Below are 27794 nucleotides of genomic sequence, written 5' to 3'. Positions count from 1 at the left end.
GATGGAAGTATGGAAAGATAAGTTTGGAGTAGTGACGCGAGAGCTATTTACTGATGTAGAATTACACTGTATGTAATGTATATATGGAGAGAGAATGTATTTTGTTCAGTTCCTTTTTTTTTGTTAATAAAAAAAATCTATACCGAGCGTGTCGAGATTTTCTTGGAGCAGTTCTTCCTGGTAGAATGCAGTGTATGTGGTGTTCCTAATGGCAAAACCGATGAACTATTTGTATCTCTTATATAAAAGTCAAGGGCCCTGTAGTGGACATACACACATCAAAACAGTCTTCTGCATGTGTCTCTCTCTCTGGATGGGGAATTGTCCATGCAGTTCCTTAGGCTGATAGATCTACAGCAATGTGTACATGGCCCTTAGGTAAGATTTTGGCTTTCCTGCTCTTTTTGTCTGTTTTGAGGAGCATGCGCATAAACTCGGTTATGCTGCAGTCATGATATCTGAATTGACAACGTTTAGAAGCCCGAAGAATTATGTTTTCTGATCTGTTCACTGGAAAGAACTTTTGCTTCAAGCAGCCGATACGATCTTTTCCCGCTGGACGAACGACTCGTGATGGATGAATAACACAAACAGCTGGATCCTGTGCTTACACTATAGTTTTGCAAGTGCAGGGAATTTGATGCCCGACCATCCTGAACCGGCTCATGCATGCAAGTTCTTTCTCTGAATTGCAAAATGGCGAGCCAGTGATGCCCTCTAAGCCTGAGTTTTCATTGCCCTTACCTGCATCCCAAGAGTTTTCTGTACAGAGCTTCAGAAGTAGCTTTAAATCTGGTGTAAAGGGGTTGGCAGGGCATTTCTTGGAGAGGCTTTGTCCTCGGAGATCTGTCCAAAGCCTGCAGCAAGAGTGAACGGAAGGATCAGGGAGCTGGAAAGGGGCCATAGAATCCTATTCCCCAGCCCCGGCTTCTCTCCCTCTTTTAGACACTCCACCAGGAAGATACGAGGCACGTTCTTGAATTGCTGGGGTCTGCTACCTCTGGCTTTAGTGCAGAACCAAATATGGCTCATGGTGGGGAATCGGATGTTGGAACAACCAGTACAGTGAAGAGGGTGAAAAGCAAAAGATTTTTATGAGGCTAAAGAGCTGCTTTGGGGTGCTTTACAGAAAGGGCAACGAGAGATGGGAACAGCTGCCAGGAATCCAAGTGCAAACCATGTACGGATTTATGCCTGTGCACTGAAAGAATTACACAGGGCACTCCTCTATATGTTTATTATTGTAAGACCCCTCATGTGCCCCTTCTAATAAAGCACTCGCAACGACCAGTGTTTGGGCACTAGAAACTTCAGGGATTATGAATCAACATGTCAATTACCCAGTAATGTTAAGTTGTATAATTTTAGTTACGCTGATGGGCTGTCTTATACTGGTTCTTTGATCGCTGGCTCTGCGTGTTGGTGAAGCTTGGCTCTTTGATGGCTCCCATTGTATTTTATCTGCTGCAAAAAATTATATCATTTTTTTAGCTTGGACACAAAGACCTTGCTGTAGAAACTTCTGCTCATTTGTGAGTGTGAGAGAGACCACTCTTCTTGTTTGCAGTCCCCCCCCCCCAAAAAAATCTGTGTCCCTTAATTGCCTCTTTACTGAACGGATACCAGGGGTAGCTGATCTATAGAAAGGTTAGAAAACTGGACTTCTGAAGTGCGTGTAGAAATGCCTCTGCTTATACTAGCTGATCGGTTCCAAACTGCTATTTCTTAGTTTTAAATCTGAGATGTAGCCTCCCGCTGCTCTGGGTAACAAATATAAGCCAGTGCCCGTTTTAGAAGCAAATCCTGCCATTTTGTTTGATTATGCAGTTGCACTGAGATTTCGCTCCCAACCTTTCTTGCATGGCTCAAAGACACATCTTCACAAAAGAACTTTTTTTTATTGACAGAAATAAGTGGTGTCTTCAAAATATACTTTGTAGGAAAATGCAACAATAATCTTTACAATCCAGTTCCTTGTTAAAAATTCCAGTGTATATCAGACTCCTGCTTCAGCACACAGAACCCCGTCGGGGCACACTGTGTGCTGCGAAAGCTGTACAAGTGCTCGGAATAGCAGTCAAATTCATTACAGTCGAAAGGGGATAGATTGGCTCTGTGGTCAATTCAGATTATTGGTGGTGGTGGTGGTTGCTTTGAAGATGCAGTTTAGGCAGGAAGCACGGTGGGTTTAGATGTATTTATTTTGTGCGAATATAGGAGACAAGATTCAAATCTCTGCTGCGACCCCCCTCAATCTCTGGGTTCCCTGGCCAAGTCACACCCTCAGCAAATACAGCCTCACCTGTAATGCAAATCCTGAATCCCATTGTACCCTATAATTTGCAATAATTTGCAACAACAACCGAAGGAAGCGGGATCTGGTACAATTGAATGAGTGGGCCATGCTCCCAAGTCTCTAGTCCCTGGGACGCATGATTGGAGTGGCGATTAAACTAACTTATAGAATGCTAATGAAATGAATAAACTGTGTGTGACAGAGAGAGGGGGAGGAATAGATATTATTCAGTATCTTAACCAGACTTTTAAGTCTATTTGTAGGCTGCTAAATTTTGCATAGGGGCAAACAGAAAACTTTGGCAAGACACGGGGCTGGGCTTCACTGCTACCTCTGCAGGTCGTATTCTGTTGCTGCATAGTTTACCAAAACCGCCTACTTCCCCCAGCTGTGTTCCTTGTTCCTTTGCTTAATGCATTATCTCCCCCTGCCACACACAAGCAGGCAGAGCAATCGATCGAGAGCAGGTGGATTGGACTGGCTACTCCAGCTGTGCAAAATACTCACCTGGTTGCTGGGAACAAGCAAGAAAATCTTTCCAGCTACCTCTCTAGGCCGATTTCGAAAGTGGAAAGAGAACTGGCTCATTCCCTGTCAGGATTGATCTAAGTGCCACAAATGAACTGATTGAGACATGCATAGTTGAATTGGCAGGGGGAGCTTTAAAAAAGCTTGGGAGATATTTGCAAGGCTGGTTTGAAATTTTGGACCATCTCCCCACTGCAGTGAACGCAGGCAAGGATGGAAGCCTCTTTCCTGATCGGGACCCACAAAGCAGCCATCCACTGAGTCATACCATTGCTCTATCTGTCACAATTGCCACCTCTGACTGGCAGCTGTTCTTCTGGTTCTCGGGCAGAGGTCTGTCTTATCCCTTGCGACCCGCTCTTTTCAACGGCAGATGCCAAGATGAGGATTATCTGTTGCTTATTGCTAACTTTGTTGTGGAAATCAACATGGTTTAGCTTTGCATAGCCCCGGCTAGAGCACATTTATGGATGGCAAGAGGAGCCCGGTCAACTTTGGGTAAGACTTAAGAAGGTAAAGGAGAGACCAACATAGTGCTAGGCCAACTGGGTTAATGACAGAGGACACAGACACAAAGTGCCATGAAATCTTCAAGCTAGTCAAGAGCTCTTCCCTCTCTCTCTCAACCCTAAAGGCCAAGAGAAGCCCCGTTTGCCACATCAAGACCTTCTGTCTTTTGCCCCTGTTGAGAATTCCTTTTTGCAATGAATGGTTAAACTGGTTTCTTTTAGGGGGAGGGTGGAGACTTCCAAGTATCTACCCTAAATCTCTATTTTCACTGTAGGAATTGTTCTCATGAATCTTTTTTTTAAAAAAGGAAATTTCCAAGAATCCACCCATCCTTTTCTCAATGGCTCCAGTTGGGGCAAAGAAAAGTGTCTTTTACTGGAGGGACTATGTGACATTTATCACATCCTTAATCTCTCTTCTGTATAGGGCTGGGCTGAACGCTCTTATCAGTTATTTCCTCTCCGATTATTTTTCTTGGCAGGGAAAGTGTGGTGCTCTTGATATTTGTGTGTGTGTGTGTTGTGTGTATACACACACCTAAGTATATGTGTGTATACACACACAAACACACATATATATGCTGGAAAGCATCAAAATATTGCATATAATATGTTGAACGAACACAGCAGTATATTCTCAACACTTCAGACTTTCTGTTTGTGCGTCTGCACCATAAGGCTTTGCCTACTGTTAAAAGAAGCATCTCCTTCCCTATGTAACAAATTCAACAGTTTTGCTCCTGTTTGGCTCCTGGAAAGTGCTGTGATACAGCGAGTCTTGAGGCCTTTGACTGGAGCAGATGAGACACTTCAGGCTGTTAAGAAAAGCGCCTGCTTCCACCCATCCGCCTGTACCAACTTGCTCTTGGGTCCTTTCCCTGTTTCTCGGTTGGAGTGACGTTCCACTTCCTGAGCTGTGTTAAAGCTGCCCTTTCAACTAAGATCCAGAGGAGTTAGCCGTGTTAGTCTGTAGTCGCAAAATAGAAAAGAGTCCAGTAGCACCTTTAAGACTTAACCAGCTTCATTGTAACATAAGCTTTCGAGAACCGCAGTTGATGCATCTGACAAAGAGAGCCGTGGTTCTCGAAAGCTTATGCTACAATAAAGCTGGTTAGTCTTAAAGGTGCTACTGGACTCTTTACTACTTTGAACGGAACATTCCTTCACTTCGTAATTCCCTTCATGCATAGAAGCAAAAGACACGAAAAAGAGTGCCATACCAGAACTGTAATATTTGCATTTTTCAAAGCCGTGCTGGGTTGGATTTTTTCAATGAGATCCTTCAGTGCAAAATCTGGACTGTCCTCAGACTGTGGCTTCTTTGAGCCACCAACCCCACCCCGTCTTCAGAATAAGTCCGTTTCAAATGCAGGATAAAGCCCTGCAGTTTTCCAGCTCTATTTTCACTGGGGTGTAAAGAGCTGCCGGTGCATGTATTTTGGAATGAGCGAATTGGGAAAAGCCTCTCTGGGTTAAAAACAGCAGTGGGAGCCGCTGTTTCCCCGCTACTGCTTCTTGTGGGACAGCCCCAACCGCTGTGGCAAACACCTAAAAACATTCTGCATAAACACATTTGTGCAGCTCTATCAGACAGCTTTCTATAAAGTATTTTTTTTAAAAAAATTCTGCATATATAGTTGCTGGTGATGGGCATCATGGCGGGGGGCAGGGAGGGGAATAAGAGCCAACCTCCCACCAGACTGCAGACTCGTTTTCCTTTTAGGCACCTACATTTCTACACATGGACGACTGTAATAAACACCTAAGTGAACATATGTACAACCTATGCATCTCAAAGGCACAAATCCTTTTTTTTTAAAAAAAGATAGAGTGGGAGCTTTAACCGGTACTGAACGATGACCTTGCTAGAGATAAGTGTTTAAAAGTAACCACAGTAAATGCTCTTAAAACATTCTATCACCTTTTTTCATTTTGAAGATTAATGGGCTGTCAAGTTGCAACAGACTCCTGGTGACCCCATCCACCGGGCGTTCCTGGCAAGAGAACCAGGAACCACAAGGTGGTTGACTGCTGCCTTCCCTCTCTATATCGACCTTGATCAACTCTGTTTAGCTTCCAGGCTTTGATAGGCCTGGGCTAAAGTGGGCTATTCAAGTAGCTTTCCCCATTTTACCGCAAATCTATTCAAGAGGAAGCTTCCATGCTTGTTGGACATGCCCCTCCACTGAAATCTGACGAGGCCCCCATTTGCCGGAGCCTTTTGGAATAGCCCATCTTAAATCATCAAAGAATTTTTGCCACTGCCCGCATCTGATCAACAGGGCAAAGGACACAAACGCACACGACTGGTATAGAAATATTTCCAGGTGGACACACAGGAGCAGCTAAGCATCAGTTAGTGGCTGCAAAAATCCCCAAACTTCTTCTTGCCGTTAGCGGACAGAATCATTTCCCCCTCCTCTTTGTAGGCCCCCTTTGGGGTTCTCGTTCCAGTGTTTTGGTGGGGAAGGGGAAACACGAGGGAATCAAGCGGAAGGGGGAGTCCAGATTTGGGGTTGGGGAGGAGAGGGGAAAATAAGTATTAAAGTTAAAACCCACAGCCGTATCCGGGGTTTCGAAGACAATCTGGAGTCAACCTGGCCCTCCTTTTGCCAAAGGGGAAGTCCATATCCTGTTAAATAGCAACAGTTCTTTGCATTCTCCCCTTTGGAGAGTTCACCTGGTACTGCCAGCTCGTTCTACATGACCTAGCAGGACTAGAAACTTGGTTTCCATTGGGGGACCCCTTGCCCCCCCTTTCCATTCATCGGGAACACCGCAAGACGATTTCTGGGGTGGTGTGTGCCCACTACACTTAGACCTACCCTTATGGGCTCTTAGCATCTTGAAAAGCTACCTTTACCTGTTTGGCATACAGTTTGCCCGACGCTGACATCTTCTTGTCTGCCTTAATTCTTAAATAGAGGCACTGTCTTGGGGAAAAAACACATACAGAGATATGCACATACAATTTTGCGTAGAAAGCCAGTTGGGAGTTCTCTGTTTAAAAATAAAAAACCCCGCCAGGTTTGGGCCACCGCAGATGCCCAACAAGAGACCCTCTCCTGCAGAAACAAAGCTCCCCCTCGCTATGTCGGCACTTGCGGCTGCAATTTCAGTTCTCCAGGTTTTTTCGCTTAGTCGGAAGTTCATCCTCGCGTTCTCTTTTTGTAATTATAAATGTGTGTCCTCTTCCTCGTCCAAATCCTCTTTTGTTAGATTGTCCATGGGGACGATCCAGCTGTCTCCCAGCTCCCCGTTCAGGTTGACTTTTTTTTCCTGCATCTCGGAGGATGTCTCCATCACTTCTAGGGTGGGGTTGTCGTGGTAGCCGTTCTCCATGGTTTGAAGCTCTTCTGTCAGCCGCTGCTGCAAAATGGAGAGAGGATAATGTAGGCTGTGCCCGGAAAGAGGAGCTGGGATTGGCTCTAGTGTGCTAAGTTTTGCTTGCAGGGTTAAGGGTTGGAGCTGCAGTTATGTCCTGCTACTAGCACGCCCTTCCCTCTGGTACAAAAAACAGCAAGGAGTCCATGTCGGGGAATGCGCTTTGCACAGGGGGGGGGGGAACACCAGCCCTGGTGCAATCGATTTGAGAGATCTAACCTGAGTCATTTACACACGTCCTAACGTCGCGCAACACTCACGGAATGAGGACGTCTTCCTGGTGCGATTTCCGACGTTGTCGTGCCACGATCCCGTTTTCATGGCGCGAAGATGTCAGAAGTCGCGCCAGGAAGACGTCCTCATTCCGTGAGTGTTGCGCGACGTCAGGATGTGTGGAAACGACCCTGTGATTCACAAGCTAGCGCTAGTCAGATCTGCTGGATTCTGGCCTGCAGGCAATCCCTATCTTTAAGCCCTATGTGCAGGAGACCCCAATTAAAACACAGCCGAATTACCCTGCCAGAGAGGTGCTCTGGAAGGAAGAATAGTCAGAACAGGGACTCATACAGAGACAGAGTTGGCAGCCCTTCCCACTTTGTCCTTGTAGGGTAAGCCTAAAGATAAGAGCCTTTACAGGCAAGAGATGGGTCAGGCTTAGTGGTTCTGGAGGCCCAGGAAAAAGGCTAGGATGAGGTCCCAGAATTGCTGTCCTCCCCCAACCACGGCCAATCATGGGGTGGCCCCTTACCCTGTTTGAGGTGGATGGGAGCTGCTACCAGAAGCCAGCTGCCCGAGGCCTGGAGAGGGACTGCAGGAAGAGCAGTAGGAGCCTGATCTTCTTCTCCCCCCCTTCTTTGGGGGTGGCAGGGCCAGGGGTAGTTGCCCCCCTCCAGTCCAGGGCTTACCCCATTGGATATTCTGGCCCCGGCATCCGCTTTTACTGACTGCTTGGAAATGAATGCAGTAGCTTTCCCGCTGACTAACAGGGAACTCTGCAGCGCTCCTGCCCTCTAGTGGTCACTTCAAGCAAAACAACAGCTCTCTCAGAACCCCAGAGAAGACACTTTGCTCCCCCGCTCCCCCCCCCGAGGTTCTGGCTGATTTGTTTTTAGCCAAATTGGGCCGAGGCAGGAAGGCACTGAAATAGGAGGGACCCTTTGCTGCTCCTTCCAAAGATCTATTATGTCCTCATCTGCCTTGACCTGTTTCCTGGACATAACTGATAACTCCCTTCAGCTTTATTTCCTTACTATTCCCAGCGCTTTGATGCTGGCTGTTGTCAGAAGAGAAACAATTAATCATCGAGTTAGCACTGCCCTTTCCCTACTTTCTCCCCCCACTCTGTTCAGTATCCTCAAGTTTCTAGTCTCAGCCCTCTGTTATCCTCACTATCTCCTACCCCATTTCTTGGCGACCATTTTTTGAGGCCTTTGAAATAAAGTAATGAAATGCCTTGGTTGTGAGCCAAAGCTCCCTGTGCATTCTGGACATCCAGCGGACACTAGATCCTGGGAAGTTGCATTATCCTGAATCGGAAAATAAGAATTATAAGATCTTTTCCAAACGGTGCAAATATATCAGAACACGTCACAAACGTCCATTGTGAGTCCTTCTGCTCTGAGGTTGGACTTCTTCAGACATTGGCCTTGAAGACTTCTGGAAATACCATGAAGGCTTCTGAACTGATTCATAATAGCTTTGCTGCCTCACTTATCATTTTCCACCTTGGGTGACCTGTTGACGGCTGTTTGGGCATAGACTTTGGAATGCTGATACATAACTGAAGAAGTACAGGGGCCAGCGTAAGTGGATGGGCACTTCTGAAGCATACACAAAGCTTATGCAAGCCCTCCAACCCCAATTATCTTTTCGTGGAACATCTGCCAGGCTGCCACGGGTGGGCTGTTGCACTGGCCAAGGAGCTGATGCACATGTCAGGAGGAGCCTGTGGCTCAGTGGCATAGCCACTTGGTTTGCCAAGCAGCCGTTTTGGTCTCTGGCATCTCTGGTTGAAGGGTGTCCGGCAGCAGGCCCTGGGAGATAAATTCCTCTGTGGAAGTCCCCGGAGAGCCACTGCCAGTATAAGAAGACGAAACTGACCTACAAGACGGTCTGACTGAGCATAAGTCAAGCAAGCCAGGAAAAGCGGTTACGATTTTACAAATGCTAAAATGCTAATGCTAATTGCACAGATGCATTAAACAAAAAAAATACACCTGCCTTCAGGGAATTCTGCAATCTGTCCAGGAAAGATGAATTTATAAGGTCTTTACAAAATGGTATCGCAAAGGGTACGTCACTACCACCCACAGGAATTTGACAGTCTTCCTGTTTTGAGGTGGAACTTCTTAAAACGTTCTCCTTACAGGCACGAAGACTTCTGGATCAAAGTTAGTTTCTTTAATGGCTCTGGAATCTGTCGTGATACAGGGGTCAATCACAGAAGAGGCTGCCTGTACCAGGAATGGAATCGCATTTCTTTGGAGGTTTTTGATTAAAGAGGAGTGAAGATGCTTCGGGGGTGGGTGGGGGTTACATGCCCCCCCTCCCCTTCTTTTCCTGCCATTCTGAGATTTCACCAGAACGCTGTTCGTTAAAAACAAGGAAAGGCGAGTTGCTCGGAATGCTGAATTATGCAGCCAGTACCAAATCCCACGTGTGTGCAGGCCTTGTGTGGAATTGTAATAGACGTGCAAGCCCAGCTCTGGCTTGGAAAAGCTACAAGTGGTGCCAGGATGCAATTTTACCTGGGAACTGTAGCCAAAAACAGCGTTATGTTCCTAGCACGGGGAGGCAGGGGAAGGGAAGAGCTTTTTAAAGACAGAGCCAGATGAGATCACTGGGGGAGAGGAACTTGGCAACTGTTTTCTTGCAATCTCAATGGAGAGATGAACGACCAACTCTTCCCCTCCCCTGCCTCCCCGTGCTAGGGAGAGGGTCCTGTATTCTTCTCTTCGTTGAGATGGGAAGAAAACAATTTTAAAGTTCCTCTCCCCCAGCGATCCCGCACAGCTTTTTCTTTGAAAACTGTCTTTGAAAAGCTCTTTCCCTCCCCTGCCTTCCCGCACTAGGGACGTAACACTGTTTTCAACTACAGTTCCCAGGTAAAACTGCATCCCCGACACATTAAAAAACACGTGTCTGGCGTCACTTGTAGATGAACTCTTAGAGTGTCCTGCTTTGCATGTAGATCTCAAGTCCAGTCCCTGGCAGCTCCTGTTGAAAGATCTCAGGCAGCAGCAGTGAGGAAAGGTCCTTCTCTGCTTAAGACCTGCTGCCAGTCCCAGTAGACAATACTGAACTACGTGGGCTAGTCTAGATGTAACTGCTTGACATGGGTCACAGCCTGGAACTGTATGATCCTATCATTTTTTCCTGCCTTTTAATAAGTTCTGTCACACTCCCAAGTACCTGCTGGAAATAAGCTGCACTGATTTCAAAGCACGTACCCAACCCTGTGACACAGTGAAACAACTCCCTCCCTCGCTCAGGGATCTTCAGATGGGGTGGGTGGACAATTTGCCCCCTTCTTACACTGTCTTCTGGATGGAGAAGAGTCGCCTAGCTAGTGGTGCAGTTCAGACTTGATTTGCACAAACTAAGGTTTACACAAACTAAGGTTTAATGTGATTGTTCGAATGAAGGCTATTCCACTATCTAGGATTAGTTTGGGTCTGTCAGTGCCTGATCTGAAACCCTGGTCTGAAGTTGGTTCACTAACCATCGTTAGTAGTATGTAACATACAATTATGGACATCCAAACTTGTTTCCTACTGGCTCCCTCGCTGCAAAGCAAGCTGAGATGGCAGTTGGTTGTCAACTGGGGAAGGAGCGAAGTTGATGGACCCAGCATTTGTTTACAACCTATCCATCATTAAAATAAACCAGGGTTTCATGTTACTGACATCCTAGAGGGTTCTCTAGAGGGGTGCCATGTAGGCCGATGGATGGCAACCAGCGGGAAAGGAAGGGGTAGGGACTGGGGGGGAAGTGTCACATCAATGGCGCAACATCATGACAAACACCTGGGAATGACATCACATTGCTGGTGTGATGGCAATGTGCTGCTCTAGGATTTGGACAAAACTCTACAGTAAAAATCATAGATTTTTGCCTGAATCCTAGAGTGTTGCGACGACATCATGCTGATGATGTGACATCACTTCCTGGCATTTGCCAGAAGAGATGTTGCACTATTGGCTTGACACTGCTTTTTAAAAGCATTTCCCCCCTCTTGCCCATGGTGGGCCAGTGGATAACTGAAAGGGAGCCCAGAAGATCTCTTTGGTACTGAGTTACTAAGATGGCACCACTCCAGAGGCATCTTCCTGTCTTGTTTTTAGAATACCAGTGCCATCTAAAGGCTCTTTACCTGCCTAGGAAAGGAAGAGAACCAAGCACAGTGTTGCATTCAACGGGACCTAGAAGGACTGACTATTGCGGAGTCCTGTGTGGACAGGAAACAGGACTTTCTGGACCAGCAAGCAAGTTCCTGGACTGGCGCAGACCACATGTGGATCTTAAGTTACCGGGCCCAAACAGAAGACTAGAAGGTGTACGGCACACACTTTTGCCAAAACACACACACAGAATCTAGTTACCTGATCCTTCCTTTGAGAAATGCGCTGGTGGCAACAGCCGTAAATGGCAGCCACGAGGAGGAGAGACGCTGCCATGCAGACAATGGTGATGATCAAAGGCATGCTGAACCGGTCCTCGCTCTCGAGGGTTGCAATCTGGCCATCGTAGGTGATATTCTTCACTCCCAACTGTAGAAGGAAAATGACAGAAGGGGGGTGGAATGGCTGGGGGCAAAAGGGTCCCTGCCAGAGAGTAAGAGGAACAGAAGTTGCACTGGGGACTGTTCATCTCGTAAATCATAGAGTTGGAAGGGGCCTTACAGGTCACCTAGTCCAACCCCCTGCCCAACGCAGGAAAAACCTAAAGCATCCCTGGGTGATTCCGCACACGTTGGGTAATGCCCTTTCAATACACTTTAGCAATCGTTTTGAAGTGGATTTTTTGTTTCGCACACGAAAAATTCAGTTCCAAATGATCTCTAAAGAGGATTGGAAGTGCATTATCCAATGTGTGCAGAATCAACAACTGACAAGTATTCGTCCAGCCGCTCCTTGAAGACTGCCAATGAGGGGGAACCCTCCATCTCCCTAGGCAGCCGATTCCACTGCAGAATTACTTTTAATGTGAAGAAGTTTTTCCTAATGTCTGGCCTGTACCTTCCCTCCTGTAGTTTAAACCCATTGTTTTGAGTCCTATCCTCTACTGCCAATAGGAACAGCTTCCTCCCCTCCTCTATGTGACAGCCTTTTAAATACTTCAAGAGAGCAATCATGTCTCCCCTCAACCTCCTCTTCTCCAAACTAAACACTCCCGAGTCCCTCAGTCTTTCTGCTTTGGGGGCTAGTGTAGAGCCTGGCCTTAGTTCCTTGTGTTTTCCGTAGCTACCCACAACCACGGTAATCTCAACGCTGCTCTAGAACCATCAGTGACCAAGGCAAATTGTAAAGGCTATGCTAATTCAACATACATTGGTAAGTTTTACGTAATTTATTCTTCTACTGCTGCTTGTAGGAAGGCGTGAAACTGCTATCCAAGGTCCTAAAACCCATACTCTGGGCCCCTAGAAAGTCAGCTTGATGCCATCCAACCATCTCTGAGCCTAGTTGGCAACATGACAATGGCTGCGTTGGAAACTCTCTCCCGGTTATCATTTGACCTTGCTCCCCATGAGAGCTTACCTCAGTTTCGTGCATCATGGCCTCAGAGGGGATACTCGTTGCCTTGCTTCAGTTCCTCAGGCTTATAGTGACCAAGAGGGGCCCCAAGCATAGGTTTTCTGAGGTCCTTTGGACACCGTCTGATGGAGGGCCCTCCCTTTCCCTCACACTTTAAAGCTAATGGTCAACAAACCCCACATGTCCGCTCCATTTATTTCCCAGTTTCTTTCCCAAAAGTGTCACTGGGGCAGGAGGAATGTCAGCCGATGCCATGACTCAACCTCCTTGGTGAACCATACTTGGCAGTATCTCCTCCGTGTTGGCCTAACAGACCACAAAGACCAGGGGTCCTGGTTGCCACACAACCCCCTGATCAAGACCTTCAGCTTCCATTGTTAACTGTGTGAAGCAGTTTCTACCGTGTGTGCAGTCTTTATGGGAACATTTAAAGGGGGAACTTTTCCCTCGTGAAAGTGTGAACGGTAAGGGGAGTCCTTGCTGGTCACTGGAGTGGAGTTGACCTTTCAACATGGCTGCCATTTTGTCCACTCTAGGCCAGAGCATGTATCATGGTTGCCGTGGTGATGGAGCTGTCACCTCAGGAGTCTACACAGCTTCCCACAGGGCCCCCAGGAACTCATAACCATTAAAAATATATTCAAAATAAATATTTACTATACAGTTGAGTTGTGGGGTTCTTCTCCCCCCTTTCTTTGTTTCCGCAGGAACTCACAACAGGACACAGCGTTTTGTTGTGGGAGAGGCAGGTGGTAACATACCATACAGAGGCCATTTTGGATAACCTCTCATTTGTGGCTGGTGAAGAAAGGTCTAGAACTGAGCTTATTTCAGTGTCACTGCGATGAACGGATTCCCTCCCAGATACCCATACACAGCCTCAATGTTTTAAAGAGCAGAAATCGCGCAAGCGTTATTCTCTCTTACCTTCGCCAATTCTGCTTGCTTTATTTTCAGAGATTCATACAATTCATCGGCCACCGCATGTACTAATGGAAAGAAGCAAAGGATGGGGAATGCCTTTATTCCCCTGAAAAGTATACACCGTGCTTTATAAAGGCCTCCCTAAGAAGACGTAGAGAAGAGCCCAGAACTGGTACATGCCTCCTCACGTCATTGACTGCATTTAATAACAACAACAACAACAACAATAACATCATCATCAACAACAACATTCAATTTATATACCGCCCTTCAGAGCGATTTAACACCCACACAGAGTGGTTTATAAAGTGTTGTTATTATCCCCACAACAATCGCCCTGTGAGGTGGGAAGGGCTGAGAGAGCTCCGAGAAGCTGTGACTATGAAAATGATGGAGTTAGCGGAGATGGGTAAACTTACAGCTTTGATCAGAGATAAAACATTGTCTACCTTTTCGGCTAACTAGAAACCCCTTATTGACTTTCTGCGTGAAACGAGGACTAGTGATTTGATGATTTGTGGTTTTGATTTTTAAGAAGATAAATCTGGGGGAAAAAATAAATAGAAGGGAGGCAGTAGTGGAAAAGGAAATGTTGGGGAGATTAAAACTTAAAGTGTGATGTTCACTAAAATAAGTATTGCAGAGAAAAATGGAAATGAAATATGTATTATCGTTTTACTTTTAATTTCTGTTTCTTTTTTCTTTTTCTTGGATGCTTCTTTTACTCTCTCTTTTTTATCTCTTTGCCCTTTCTATTGGGCTTTTCATTCTATTAATAAAATTAAAAAATTCTGGGAAAAAAAGCAATCACCCTGTGAGGTGGGTGGGGTTGAGAGAGCTCTGAGAGAGCTGTGACTGACCCAAGGTCACCCAGCTGACTTCGAGTGGAGGAGTCGGGAATCAAACCCGGTTCTCCAGATTAGAGTCCTGGCGCTCTTAACCACTACACCAAACTGGTTCTATTTTATTTTATTTATTTCAAACTGTTTTAGAGGCACTCAAGGTGGGAGATATGGTGATGTGCGAACAGTAGCGGACTGGCAGGAATAAATGGCCCTGGACAAGAGGCCCACCCTGGCACCATTTGCCCAAAAGAGGGAGGGAGGAAGAGCCAGCCTGCCAGCCCTGCATGCGCAAGGCTCAGCTGGGTGGCGCTTTTCCCACATGCTGTAGCTTGGCTAGGCAGCACCCTTCCCGCCATTGGTGGATTGGGCAGGCTATCAGCGCTCCAGGAAAAGTCCTGATTGATGGCGATAACGGTCAATCCACCGCTGTGTGCCGAGACACCAGACAGAGCATGTGCCGAGTGCCTTGCCCTCACTGCTGAGAACACATCTGCGCACTTGGCATTGAGGGGTAGGACATCCAGGCTGGATGCTGTCCTTTGCAGCTGGGGCCATCCCCTGCATCTTTCCGGTTAGGGAACTGAGCCCTGCTTCAGAGTCAGCACCTGGGATTTGGTGGGCATGGGAGTGGAGGCTTCTCTGAACATGCACACTGGCTCTCAACCTTATCTCCTGCCCCCAAGTTGCATAGGTCAGAAGAAGTGGAGGCACAGGGCCCTGGGATTAGGATCTATGTAGAATCCAGTGGGGAGGTGAGCAGGAGTTATCCAGCCAGTCCAGTGCTGCCGATAGCTCCAGCACCTTCCGAGTGGCCATCCAAAAGCTTAATTGGCATTACCAAAGCTGCCGGGATGGCATGGAATCACGCTGGAGCCTGGTAGGACACCATAACCCTAGTAACTCTTTGAGGTTGCAGCTCTGTGAAGCACCACTGCAGTGTCGGCAGAGCCCAGGCCAGAAGGTCTCAGCTCCAGTCCTTGTGGCTCCCGAGGACTGACGCGGCACTTACTTTGTACAGATATGCCAACGATAGCCAGGCCTTTGGGATTGTCTGCGACGGGGGCTAGCCTCACCACACACTGGTCTTGGCTTTGGTTGAAGTTGGGTTTTATGGTTTTGCAGAGCGTGTTAAGCAGCGGGTCTGCCACAGAGCTCTTCGTCAGATGGTCCTGTAAAAGGGGGAAAGGTTGGTCAACTTGAGGGTACATTTGCTGCGACGTGATGTGCGGGTTACAACTTCCGAGTTAATATCCTAGAACTGGTCCCTCCTCCCCCGCCCAGGGTTAAGGGTCACTGATAACCTCCCAGCGAAAATGACAAGAGTATAAATGACATATATAAAAATGATAGAAACGTGCTGATTCATGCAGGTGGCTCCGTGTGGTAAGAAGCCTTCGAGTGACTGTAGTAGTTCTCAACTCTGACAGCTACTACAGTAATCTGAGAAGAGCTGCCTTTCTATTTCCTTGCCCACTCTGCCTTCTTGATATATCCCTGATTTCATCCTTCCAGCTCTACCACCCTTAGCAGCTAGCAGGTCTTCAGCTGCTATAAAAGATTCTTCCCGATCTGCCTTGCAGCTTGGTCTTCTTGGCACTCCCTCCCACAATACCTCCATGGTGCCATCTCTTTCTCTTTAAATCCCAACTCCAAACCCTCTCTCAAGTTACCAGTCTTCAAGCCCAATTGACTAAGCAAAAAAGAGAATCACAGAAGAATCAGGAGAAAGCACAATGCACTGTGACCAACTAACTAAATGAAGCAATTACTATCTAATAAATATCAATGAAAGACGTCTCATATAGTTAATCAGTATCTTCAATTTCATATATTCATTTTACATACACAATGACTGTCAGGCTATGGATGACAGGCTATGGCAGATAGATCCCTGTACCATTGCAGCAAGAATTCCAGACTCTTGATTAAATGGTTTTATTCAGAAATCAGATCATTTCCACAGATATGTCCATAGGATTACTCAGAAGCAAGGTTAGCATCTAAGCAGTAAGAACAGGTTGACAGGAATGGTAACGTGGGAATACCCTTCCCCTTAACACCCGAGTTTACTCCTTCCCCCTCCCAACAGTAAAACAGGATTTTTGGCGCAAACTCGTCCTGAGAACGTCCCGCATATTTGTACTATCAGGTCGAGACACTAGGAAAGTAAGAGATCAAAGTTGAGACACAGCAGTGCATGGGAGTGAGCAGTATACAAGGTCAGAAGCACTGAAAGTTTCTACAGTCTGTTAGATAAAACACCTGCCGCTTCAATAAGCCTGTGAAAGCAAAACAGTTATGGCATCGGCAATATGACATCAAGTTATAGCATGAAACGTTGCTTCAGAATGACAGGTCAGCATTAAGCAGTGGCATGGATGGGGCACAGACATGACAATGACTGCCAAAAATAACAATATAGAACTCAGAGGACATTACATACAATCAATCAATCAATCAATCAATCAATCAACAATAGCAATATAGGTCACAAGAACACAATAGTAAAGTAGAATACTGCAATAAAGTGCTAGATGCTTGTATACAATAAATAACAGTAACAGTAAGAAAGTGTATGCCTGATACATGCTGGTGATGCTCCTCATTATGAATTTTAAACTTTCATTCCGATAACTGCCTGGAAGAAGGATATCAGAAACGAGACGTGAACGCTAGCACACCTGTTGCAGTTACACATCGTATCTAGAATAACATCCCCTCTTGGACTGAATAAACATTTCCTTATGAGTTTTGTAAATATGGCATAACAGGATTATCTGACTACTTTGTAACTTGAAGCACTGTCACTTTACATCTATAAGCACTGGTCACTTTTTTATTATTTATTGCATACAAGCATCTAGCACTTTATCGCAGTATTCTACTTTACTATTGTGATCTTGTGGCCGATATTGCTATAGTTTATTGAGTGATTGTATGTGACGTCCTCTGGGTTCTGTATTGTTATTTTGGCAGTCATTGTGCATGTAAAATGAATATATGAAACTGAAGATACTGATTAACTATATGAGACGGCTTTCATTGATATTTATTAGATAGTAATTGCTTCATTTAGTTAGTTGGCCATGGCGCATTGTGCATTCTCCTCCTATTTAAAACTAAGCCTGAATATGTACAATTGCATTTGTGAATATTCTTCCACTTTACTTTTGCTTCTTTCCCCTTGAAATGTAGATTGTAATTTCCTCAGGACTGTCTTTGTTCTGCTCTCAAATGTTATGTATTTAAATAGTGCGTCATCCAGTCTGCATCGGTGCAGACTTTTTGGCCAGCCAAAATGAGAGGGCAGAACCAGCGTGAACCAAGCGGATCCTCTGTTATTGTTTCTACTGCAGTTATTATTACAGCAACCGGGTCCCAATCGTAGGAGCCGATTTCCTACCCTTCCATGTTTCCCCCCCCCCGCCAAATTTTATTAAAACTGTTTAACACGTAACTGTGTAACACATAAAATTACAAGGTAACAACATATAACAATAAACAATATGTAACAATAAACAATAACACAGTATGTAACTTTCTAAAGTACAAGAAGTCATGTTCTCTATATACAATTTCCGAAAAGGTACAAATATATTATCTAATTCGATGACTCAATACCTAAATTTCCAGTGATAACATGAAAGATAGCTTATACATTTATATACATATTAAAGACCTTTAGACCAGGTAAGGAATTATTATTTTCGATGTGATCAAAGAATGGGAACCATTTCTCAATAAAATTCATAGTTTGCGGGAAGTGTTCTATTTGATAGATTTTATCGTATAATTTCTCAGAAATAAAATGATCCCAAATTTTGTTATACCAATTAACCATTGAGGGGGTGGATTCTGATTTCCAAAATGTAGCTATTTCACTTTTCGCAGCGACTAGTAGAGTGGCAATAAGATCTTTTCTTATCCGAGGAATGCCCTTCCATGTTGATGTGACTTCAGATCTCCCAGTATTCTGTCTAGCGAGTCGCCTCCTCCTCCTGCCACCAAATAAAATTTCCTACAGAATTTCCACTGGCAAACCTGGTTCCATTTTGGTCATGGCCAGCTAACGGTTGTTGGAAGACTGATGTTTCGTGAATTCGCCCAACCTCCTTTTGCAGGCATTGAAAGTGACCACAACACCAAATTCTGTAAGTTAATGATGAACTGCATGAAGCGCTATTTCCCCTTATGCATTGTGAAATTGTGGTCAAGATGTTCCACCAAGCAACCCGGGTTTCTCTATTATGCGAGACAAAGAGGAAAATCTCGCTCAATCCAGTCTTCCTATTTGTAATTTTATGAACCTGTATCATATCCCTGGGAAGATAACTTGCTGATGAAATTTGGGACAGTCCAAAGAAATTGTTTTGTCTCACACACTACATTAACCGGTGGAACGAACTTTCGCAAGAGACAGTGATGGTCGCTAAGCCCAGGTTGCTTTAAAAGGGATTAGATAAATCCACCGAGGACAGGTTCCATCCTTTGGTATTAGCTAAATAAAACCTCCATGTTCAGAAGCAGCGGAGAATGGCTTGAGTTCCCTGCACCCATGCCGGGGGCTTTCTGGGAACACCTGGTTGGCTGCTTGTGGGATATAAGATGCTGGACTGGACGGACTCTCGGGCTGATCCTACAGCCGAAATGGACCCCTGCTCTATTCTCATGTCATCGGCAGCTGCAGCAGGGAGTCGAGTGTGTCCTAGGGCAGTGCACACTGAGCTCCCACAGTGCAAAAGAGAGACTTGGCAGTCCTGACCCCGTGGGGACCATGCATGGATTAGAACACTCTCCCATCCCCGGAGCGGTGCCTGAGAATCCAGAAATGGGCCACCTCTGCTCTCAAGTACGTCCCAGAAACATCTGCAGCATGCCACAGGACAATGGCGCAGATGGCCTAAAGTAAACGAGATGCACATTTGATAAACCATAGCCTGAGGCCAAGCTTTGAGAATGAGCCGTTCCTCAGCAGTGCACTGACCAAAAGTCATCGCCCTTAAAACACACACACAAACAACACACCGCTCCTGAACTTGATCAGACTGGCTGGCCTCCCTACGCTGGCGTCCCTTCTAGTCTTTATCTAAAGGCTGCAGCTTGCAGAGTTACAGGAATAGCATGCCCCAAAGGGATTTGTCAATGGGGTGGAGCTTGCTTCCTGCCCCATAAAGGATGGATTCCCCACAAAAAGGACTGTGCGCGAAGGCGTGGGCTCCCTCCTGCTCAGATCACAACAAACCAGATGCTCCGTCTCTTCCTCTGGCTGCGTGGTAACATCCCGGGCTCTCAGCAAGCCTTGATTTTGAAACTCTCCTGCTGATCCAAGGCAGCTTGTTTTATATCGCATGGAAATTGGACGGCAGGGCTACAAGAATGTGGCTTTTGTTCATGCACGCAAGTGCTCCAGAGTGTTCGTAGCACCTCATCTACATGTTTCCAGCAAAATATTAGATGTTTACACTGTCCTTCCTCCAAGGAGCTCAGAGCCACATACATGCTTCCCCCTCTTATCCTCACAACAACCCTGCAAGGTAGGTTATCTGAAACAGAATGACTGGCCTGCAAGCCAGTCATCCAATAAGCTTCATGGTCAAGGAAGTAGATCCAGAGGAGTTAGCCATGCTAATCAGTAGTTGCAAAACTGTAACAAGTCCAGTAGCACCTTTAAGATTAACCAACTTTATTGTAGCATAAGCTCGCAGCGGGCACCTTCACTAAGCTATACCCTGAAATACTTCAGTTATTTATTTAAGTATATTTCATTTTTCCATCCAAATAACCTTCAAGGGGTGACATCAACACATGGAAGACATTGTCAAAAAGGCACCATTCTTTAAAAAATAGCCTGAAATATAAATTAATTGGGCATTCTCTGCCACGTACAGAGTGTGTGCGTGCGTGTGAGAGGCACCGTGGCCCTTATTTAATATTCTTAAAAGGGTTAGAAAGGAAGACATCCTATGCGCTCCATTCTTACGAAGTCAGTTAATTGTCACAATAACCCTGTCAAAAATAGGCCAGCAGATTGAGCTTCCTAAGGAGACTTCACGGCTGTGCTGAAACTGGGCCTGGCCTCCCGCCTTATTGATTTCTTCCATTTTTATCCTACCTTTCCTTCATGGAGGCTCATGCTGTGGGGCCCCCACAACAACCCTGCGAAGTAAGTGAGGCTGAGAGGAAGCAACTGGCCCAAGGTCACCGAAAGAACTTCACGTTGCCAGGGTGGGGATTTGAACCTGCGTCCCCTGTGTCCAATCCAAGACTTTAACCACTAAGACTGTAAGAAGAGCCTGGTGGGAACAGACCCGTGGTCCAGCTAGCCCAGCATCTTGCCTCACACAGTGGGCAACATTTACTCTGGAGGGTCAACCACAGGGCGTAGAGACTGAGGCCTTCCTCTGATGTTGGTCTTCAGAGATTTACTGCAGTGGCTTTCATGCTGCATTATCTTCTTATGCTGTTCTGGATCTCTTGAGAGCCAGTAGTGGTTAAAAGCAGCAGGACTCTAATCTGGAGAGCCAGGTTTGATTCCCCACTCCTCTGCCTGAAGCTGGTTGGGTGACCTTGGGTCAGTCACAGCCCTCTCGGAGCTCTCTCAACCTGACCAACCTCACAGGGTGATTGTTGTGGCGGGGATAATAATAACACTTTGTAAACCGCTCTGAGTGGGCGTTAAGTTGTCCTGAAGGGCGGTATATAAATGGAATGTTAATGTTGTTATTGTTATTATTATGAGAATGGGACAACATGATCACTGCTCTGAATTTGCCGGTGCTGAGACGAAGGGATATCTTTATATTCAGGGATCACAAGCAGAATGGTAATGAATGCTGGAAGTGAGGAGGAGAAGAGACTGTGTTACCAAATGTTCAGGGTACACAAGCAATGCACAATTAGGAGCATTCTTTGGCCATTCCCACACACGTTGGATAATGCACTTTCAATGCACTTCAGCAATCCTTTGGAAGTGGATTTTTTGTTCCACACATGGAAAAGCAGTTCCAAATGTTCACTAAAGAGTATTGAAAGTGGATTATCCAATGTGTGTGGAAGCAGCCGCATCACTTTGGGGCCAGTCCTCCACCCTCGTTTCATCCCTCGCTGCCCGGAATTGCGGCGGCAACGTGATTGTGGTGGAGAAAGCAGCGGGCCAGCATCAGTCAGGGGGGGCGTTAGACCCCCCAGCTCAGGGAAGGTGCCCTATAGCTAAGGCCACACCAGCATACAAACGTTCGCCATTAGAGAGAGGACAACAGATTTCTAAATCTTTTGTTACCAGGTGTATTACTGTGAAGGCCTATTAGGACAGATGGAAGCTTTGGTTTCTCCCCATAAACCTCCTCCCCAAACTTATGAGTAAAAAATCCAGTAGCACCTTTAGGACTAACCAACTTTATTGAGGCATAAGCTTTCGAGAATCACAGCTCTCTCTGTCAGATCTGACTAAGAGAGCTGTGGTTCTCGAAAGCTTATGCCTCAATAAAGTTGGTTAGTGTTAAAGGTGCTACTGGACTTTTTACTATTTTGCGACTACAGACTAACAGGGCTAACTCCTCTTGATCTATGCCCAAACAGAAGGAAGATCCAGGAATGTGTAACAGCCCAAATCTGTCACTCCTAAGGTTGCCAGCTCTGGTTGAGAAATTCCTGGAGAGTTGGGTAGTGAAGCCTGAGGTGAGAATTGTTTGAGAAGGTGAGAGACTTCAGTAGGGCATAATGCTATAAAGTCCACCTTCCAAAACAGCCATTTTCTCTAGGGGAACTGATCTCTAACACCTTGTAATTCTGGGAGATCTCCAGCCACCACCCAGAAGTTGGCAACCGTAGCCCCCTCCTTTCACCTATGCAACTGTTCTGCTAGAAGTGGCCCTTTCTACTGGAGCAAGGAGAAATCCTCTGATGGAAAAGGGGCTTGGAGCTTCTTGCACTGAAGGAACACACCAGTGCAAGAGGAACCAGTTTATGGGATGTGACCCCTTGTGTCTTCATTCCCTCCCTCTGCCTATTGCCTAATTTCGATTGCATACTGACGCCACAGTAGGTTTTATTTCTATTATCAGTGTTGTTAATAATAATAGATACAATTCAAATAATACTAACAATGCATTCTTCAAAATTTTATCCAAGGGAGGGTTGCCAATTCTAGCCTGGGAAATTCCTGGAGATTGGAGGGTGGTGCAGTTTGGGGGGGGGGAATGTTGCAGGGTGTGATGTCATCCTAATCTCGCTTTAACTCCATATCATTCTCAGCTCCCCATCTATAAAGCGTAAACAACGATTGTCTTGCTGTATTATTAAAGCCCTAACCGTAATCATGAGGCATGTATGAAGCATGTTTCATGGGTTCAAAGTAGATTCTCTCACAAGAAGTCTCACAACATCCCTGCAAGGTAGGCAGGGATTTTTATTCCCATCTACCAAGGAAAAAACTACATGTTATGTTTCACATGCCCTGACAAGGGCTGGCAGTAGAGTGCCAGTTTGGTGTAGTGGTTAAGAGTGGCGGGACTCTAATCTGGAGAACTGGGTTTGATTCCCCACTCCTCCACTCGAAGCCATCTGGGTGACCTTGGGTCAGTCACAGCTCTCTCAGAGCTCTCTCAGCCCCACCCACCTCACAGGGTGTTTTGTTGTGGGGATAATGACATGCTTTGTAAACCACTCTGAGTGGGTGTTAAGTCATTCTGAAGGGTGGTACATAAATCGAATGTTATTATTATTAATTTGGATCTGGACTCTGGTGCAGGGGAAGGAAGGAGTCTAGTCTCTTCCCTGACTGTTTTCCTGACCCAAAATGGTACCAGGAGCATTATTTGTCCCTGTGCACGCATTCAGTGTATGGGCAGACCCTCCATGGGGAAAATAACATCCTTGGGACTATCTCAGGTCAAAAAATGGTGTTTTTTTCGAGGGGGGCTATAGCTTATCTTCCCCCTGCGCCACGACCTTGATCCAAACGGGATCCCTGCAACTTTAAATTTACTTCCCATGGAAACTTGCAGCTGTGAGCCCCTGCAATGATCACATGCTGAACGTAAGATTTAGCTTGGGCCTTAGTTGGTGGCTAAGAGCGGTGCAGGTTTGCTAGCTATGGGTTGGAAAATTCCTGGAGATTTGGGGGCAGAGCTTGAGGAGGGCAGGTGCAGGGAGGGACCTCAGGAGGACATAATGTCAGAGTCCAGCTTCGGAAGCAGTCATTTTTCTAGGCGAACTGTTCTCTGCAGTCTGGAGGTCGGTTGTAATTCTGGGAGAACTTCAGCCCCCACCTGGAAGTTGGCAACCCTAGACCGAGTGGGTGGCTGAGGCAAAATCGGACTCCTCGCCTCTTGTGCTCTGCTGCACTTTTCACGTTCAATGTCCCAAAGGCCTGAAAAAGTCTCGTCTTTGAAAAGGAGGGGACCCGAACGGGACGGATTGCTCCCTGCTGCGTTTCGCCTTGTGCCAAAATCCCTTCCTGCACTCAGTTGCAGCTGCTAAGTCCTGGCCCTCCCCCAGGACAGGTGGGGTCCATCAGTTGAACGTGCTGATACAAAACAAGCTTTGTCTCCCCCCTCCTCAATTTTCCTCCCCAGGGATCCCTCCCCCAGTCCCTGGATCCTCCCAGTCTTGTCTAAATATTTGCAGAAAAGCTCTCGGGAGGTGCTGAGCAGGGGACAGGATGTCGGGGCCGGGGCCGGGCAGGAAGTCATGTTCTCTGGGCACATAATAGGAGGCTGTTCACCTACATTGTTAGATTGTTAAGGGGGGGGGTGTCAAGCTGACTCCGAGCTCCGTCCAGTTGCTCGAATCCACACCCTACAGTCCAAAGTCGACTTGTCACAGTTCCCTTAGGATTTTGCTTGAAATTCATACAGGAAGAACATGTGGGAACCAAGAAAAAAAAATTAAACCTGCAGATATCTTAGCCTCAAACTGTGGGAGTTCTTTTCCCTCTCCAAGGCCTTCCAAAGATCTATCTAGCACATTTTTATAACGCTCTTCTCCCAAGGAGCTTAGGAGGGCATCCATCGCTCTTCCACCCACCTTATTTTGCCCTAACAAGCAAACCCCACAGCAGACTGGGGAATTCAATACCCTAACCATAACACCACACTGAGGGCCAAACTACAAGTGACGCCTGACACTAGTTGGACCCTTGTCAGCTTCCCTCGAGTTTTGGCGGGAAATGTAGGCAGCTTGGCGGAATGTTGGACACGTGACAGTTGAAAAATCCGTTGGACAGCAGTCAGAGAGCCAAGCTGCGAGACCAGGACGCCTACATTTCCCATCAAAACTTGAGGGAAGCTGACAAGTGTCCAACCTGTGTCAGGTGTCACTTGTAGCTTGGCCCTCAGTCCCATATCACATTGAACTTGTCATATATCTTTGCAGCTTAATTCAGAATCCGTGCGTGTGTGGAATGAGGAGGAAAAGGAGTCCCCTGCCCCAGTATCGGCCTGCAAGTTAGCGGTGCTGTTCCTTTCTTAGAAGAGTTATATTTTTGAGCTTACAACTAATGATAGATAAAAACAACAAAATTTATAAAAATAAGACAAAAAGTGTGCAGTGATGCAGAATAAGTAACTTATTATTTTACTTTTTGATACTCTTCCTTTCTCTCCGATGGACCCCCAAAGCGGCTGAGATTGTTCTCCGCTCCTCCATTTCATCCTCACAACAACCCTGTGAGGTAGGTTACGCGGAAAGGTCACCCAGAAGAGAGGGGATTCAAAACTGGGTCTTTCAGATAACTAGTACAACACATTAATCAGTGGCAAGGGTGTTTCCTTTTTGAGGTGTTTTTTTTTTAGCATTTAATATATAAAACCAATATAGAAAACACCAGTCTGAGGGGGGAATTGTGTTCCCCTACCAAAAAGAAAATTCGTATGCATGCAAACCTACAAACTTTGGTCTCTTCCAGCATCTCCCGGCCTGACTGGCTGGGCCTCCGCAACTTGCGGTGTTGCTTTTTACGGCATCGGTTTCCCTTCCCCTGCTCCCCCTGCCCCCAACTCGCTTTGCACTCCCGTAGGTCTTTCATGTGTTTCCACATTCTTTGGCTCAAGTTGACAGGCTCTGACAATTTGAGCTCATCTCTCTCCCACACTGAACTTACTAAAACTAACATCCCCACCAGAATGAGGTAACGGCACTTGAGTCAACAAGCCAAGCCCCAAACAGATGCAAAGGGGTTGGAGGGAGGAAAGCTTCCCTCCTTCCTTCCCCGGCACACTCAAAAGACAGACCTTGCTCAGGTTGGAGCTGTAGACTGGTGAGAGTTCCCAGGTTTTGATCTAGTTTGTAAGTGAAAGGGCAAACAGCCCTGCCTGAAAAAACATGAGGTGATCTCGTCAGATCCCAGAAGCTAAGCAGGGTCGGCCTTGGTCAGTAATTGGATGGGAGATCTCCAACAAAGACCAGGGTTGTAGAGGCAGGCGATGGCAAACCACCTCGGTTAGTCTCACCGGCCTGCGTGATGACGTCACGTGTGACGTTATCACGGGAGCGCATGCGCCACCGCTGGTCCGATTGCTGCGGCGGGCGGCCTCTGAGCTCTCCCGCTCGGTTGCCTGCGCCGCCGCAGATGCCTGCCCGCGGTGGCTGCGCCTGGCCAGGGGCTTGTGCTGGCGGTGGCAGCGGTGCAGGGTGGGAGGGATAGGAGGCTGGTGCTTTGTGGCGTGTGCTCCCGCCCGCCGAGCCTCCTCCGGCGCTCCCTCCGGCACCCCGCGCCTGTGGCCACCGCCTACCTGGCCTCAATAGGCCCGCCGCCCCTGCTCTTACCATGAAAACCCTACCAGGGGTCCCCACCATAAATCAACTATGACTTGAAAGCAGGATTTCATTCATTCTAACAGTCACACGAACACTGCGGATGGCGTGCTCGCAAGATACACATTTTCGAAAGAAGTCTTTGCAGGTGGTAGGTATTTGCTGGGGACTGGCTGGTGGGAAAACGTAGGTGAAACTGTGGATCTACATACCCGATCTCTTTGTGAGCTACTGGTTTGTGTTTTGACCTGAAGCCATTTTCCTGAGTGGCACCAAAGTATTCTTCCACCATCCCACCAAGGAAAGAAAGAGACAGAAATCTGTCCCTTCTCCCTGTGGGAAATGGATTTAATGAAACGTTCCTCCATGTTTCCAAGCACCAAGTGCTGGGTGAGAATCAAGAAAATGTGGGGAGTGGCGGGGTGGTGAGACGACGTGACTCAGCTCTGGACAAGATTCTTTGTCCCACAAGCAGGCTTGGACACCCTCTTTCCCATAAAAGCTCTCCCTTGCCTATATTTATGTATGTAGATGTTTATACCCTAGTTTTCTCCTCAGAGGGAACACAAAACAGCTGACAGCATTGTTCTTGCTTCCTCTATTTTATTCTCACAACAACAACCCTGTGAGGTAGGTTAGGTTGAGAGCATGTAACTGGGCCAAGGTCACCTAGCAAGTTTTCATGGAAGAGGAGGGTTTCAAATCAGGGGAGACAGGCTGAGAGAGTGAGTGAGTGATTGGGTCAAAGTTAACCCAGCATGGCAGTGTTCGGATTTGATCCTGGGTTTCCCAGATCTGAGCCTAGTACCTTAACCACTACACCATTCTCTTGTTTTGCAGCAACTGTGCCTTTTCTGCCTTCCTCCAGCCCGCCCCCCGGTTCACTGATGCTCCATGCACTCTTGAAGCACAGAACTCCCCTCCCCACCAGTGAGGTCATATCTCTGGCTCCTCCTCTTCCTGTCGTGACATGATTTCCCGTTTTGTGGACTGGGCAATAAAAGTGGTTCTAGGAAGGCTGAAAGCCCCTAATATAGAACCCAGACTAACACTATTCTGTCCCCCTTGCCCTGCAATAGAGCCTCTGTTGTCCGAAAGAGGCAGACATTCCACAGATGAAGCTCCTATCACTATTTTGCTGCATAGTGAAATGAAAAAAAAGAATTGTGGAAAGAATTGTGGGAGTCAGGAAGGCAGCTCTGGAGGATGGTATCATCTGCATCTGTTTAGAAATGTAATTAGCATTTGTTGCTAACAGCCTTTCAGATAATTAGTATATCCCTAAGAAAACCAGAGCAGCAGGCTTCCTGAATTGGCTGGAGGAGGGAATGATACCACAGCTGCCCTAAATTGACAGAAGAGCTGGAAGATGCTTCATTCATCTAGAGCCACTCGCTCAGAGGGGATGCGGGAGACCAAAGCCAGCGGCCTCTCCTGTTCCCCAAAGCAACGAGGCCGATGCACTGACGGCTTGGTCCTTCAGCCCATTAGCTGACTATCTTGACCCGTAAATTATTCTGTAGTACATCAGTTTGAGCCAACCTGCTTGAGCATTTTCGTAGACAGACGACCGGTCCCAGCTGGACAAATTTCAACTGGGGTTTAAAAAACCTGGAGCCTTCTAATTCTGGTCTGAATTTGGATCCGATAAATTCTTTAAATACAAAAACCCTGCAGCTAGGCCAATAGGAATTTTTTTTTTTGGTAAGTCTGATACAATAGAATGCAGATCATGGAATTAGATTTCCCAGGGCGAAAAACAACTCGGTGCATTTTTATTTCCCCACGTGAAGCTTTC

General features: G+C 46.6%; 1 protein-coding gene across 3 annotated transcripts in view; it reads right to left on the bottom strand.

Moving 5' to 3' along the window:
- Nucleotides 1-1878: 1878 nt before the first annotated feature.
- PODXL (podocalyxin like) overlaps nt 1879-27794 on the bottom strand; it is an 81986-nt gene continuing 56070 nt past the window's right edge. For 2 of the 3 annotated variants that reach the window (XM_054989355.1, XM_054989357.1), the window contains exons 5-8: nt 15252-15411; nt 13401-13462; nt 11319-11486; nt 1879-6702 (exon numbers count right to left, since the gene is read on the bottom strand). In XM_054989355.1, the coding sequence (XP_054845330.1) occupies nt 6508-6702; nt 11319-11486; nt 13401-13462; nt 15252-15411 (585 nt within the window). In that variant the 3' untranslated portion in view covers nt 1879-6507. The remainder of the gene's footprint in view (nt 6703-11318; nt 11487-13400; nt 13463-15251; nt 15412-27794) is intronic. The other variant, XM_054989356.1, reaches the window with a different exon arrangement.

Source organism: Eublepharis macularius, chromosome 9 (genome assembly GCF_028583425.1).
Source record: "Eublepharis macularius isolate TG4126 chromosome 9, MPM_Emac_v1.0, whole genome shotgun sequence".
NCBI classification, from domain to species: Eukaryota; Metazoa; Chordata; class Lepidosauria; order Squamata; family Eublepharidae; genus Eublepharis; species Eublepharis macularius.
This window is presented reverse-complemented; position numbering and strand designations above follow the sequence as displayed.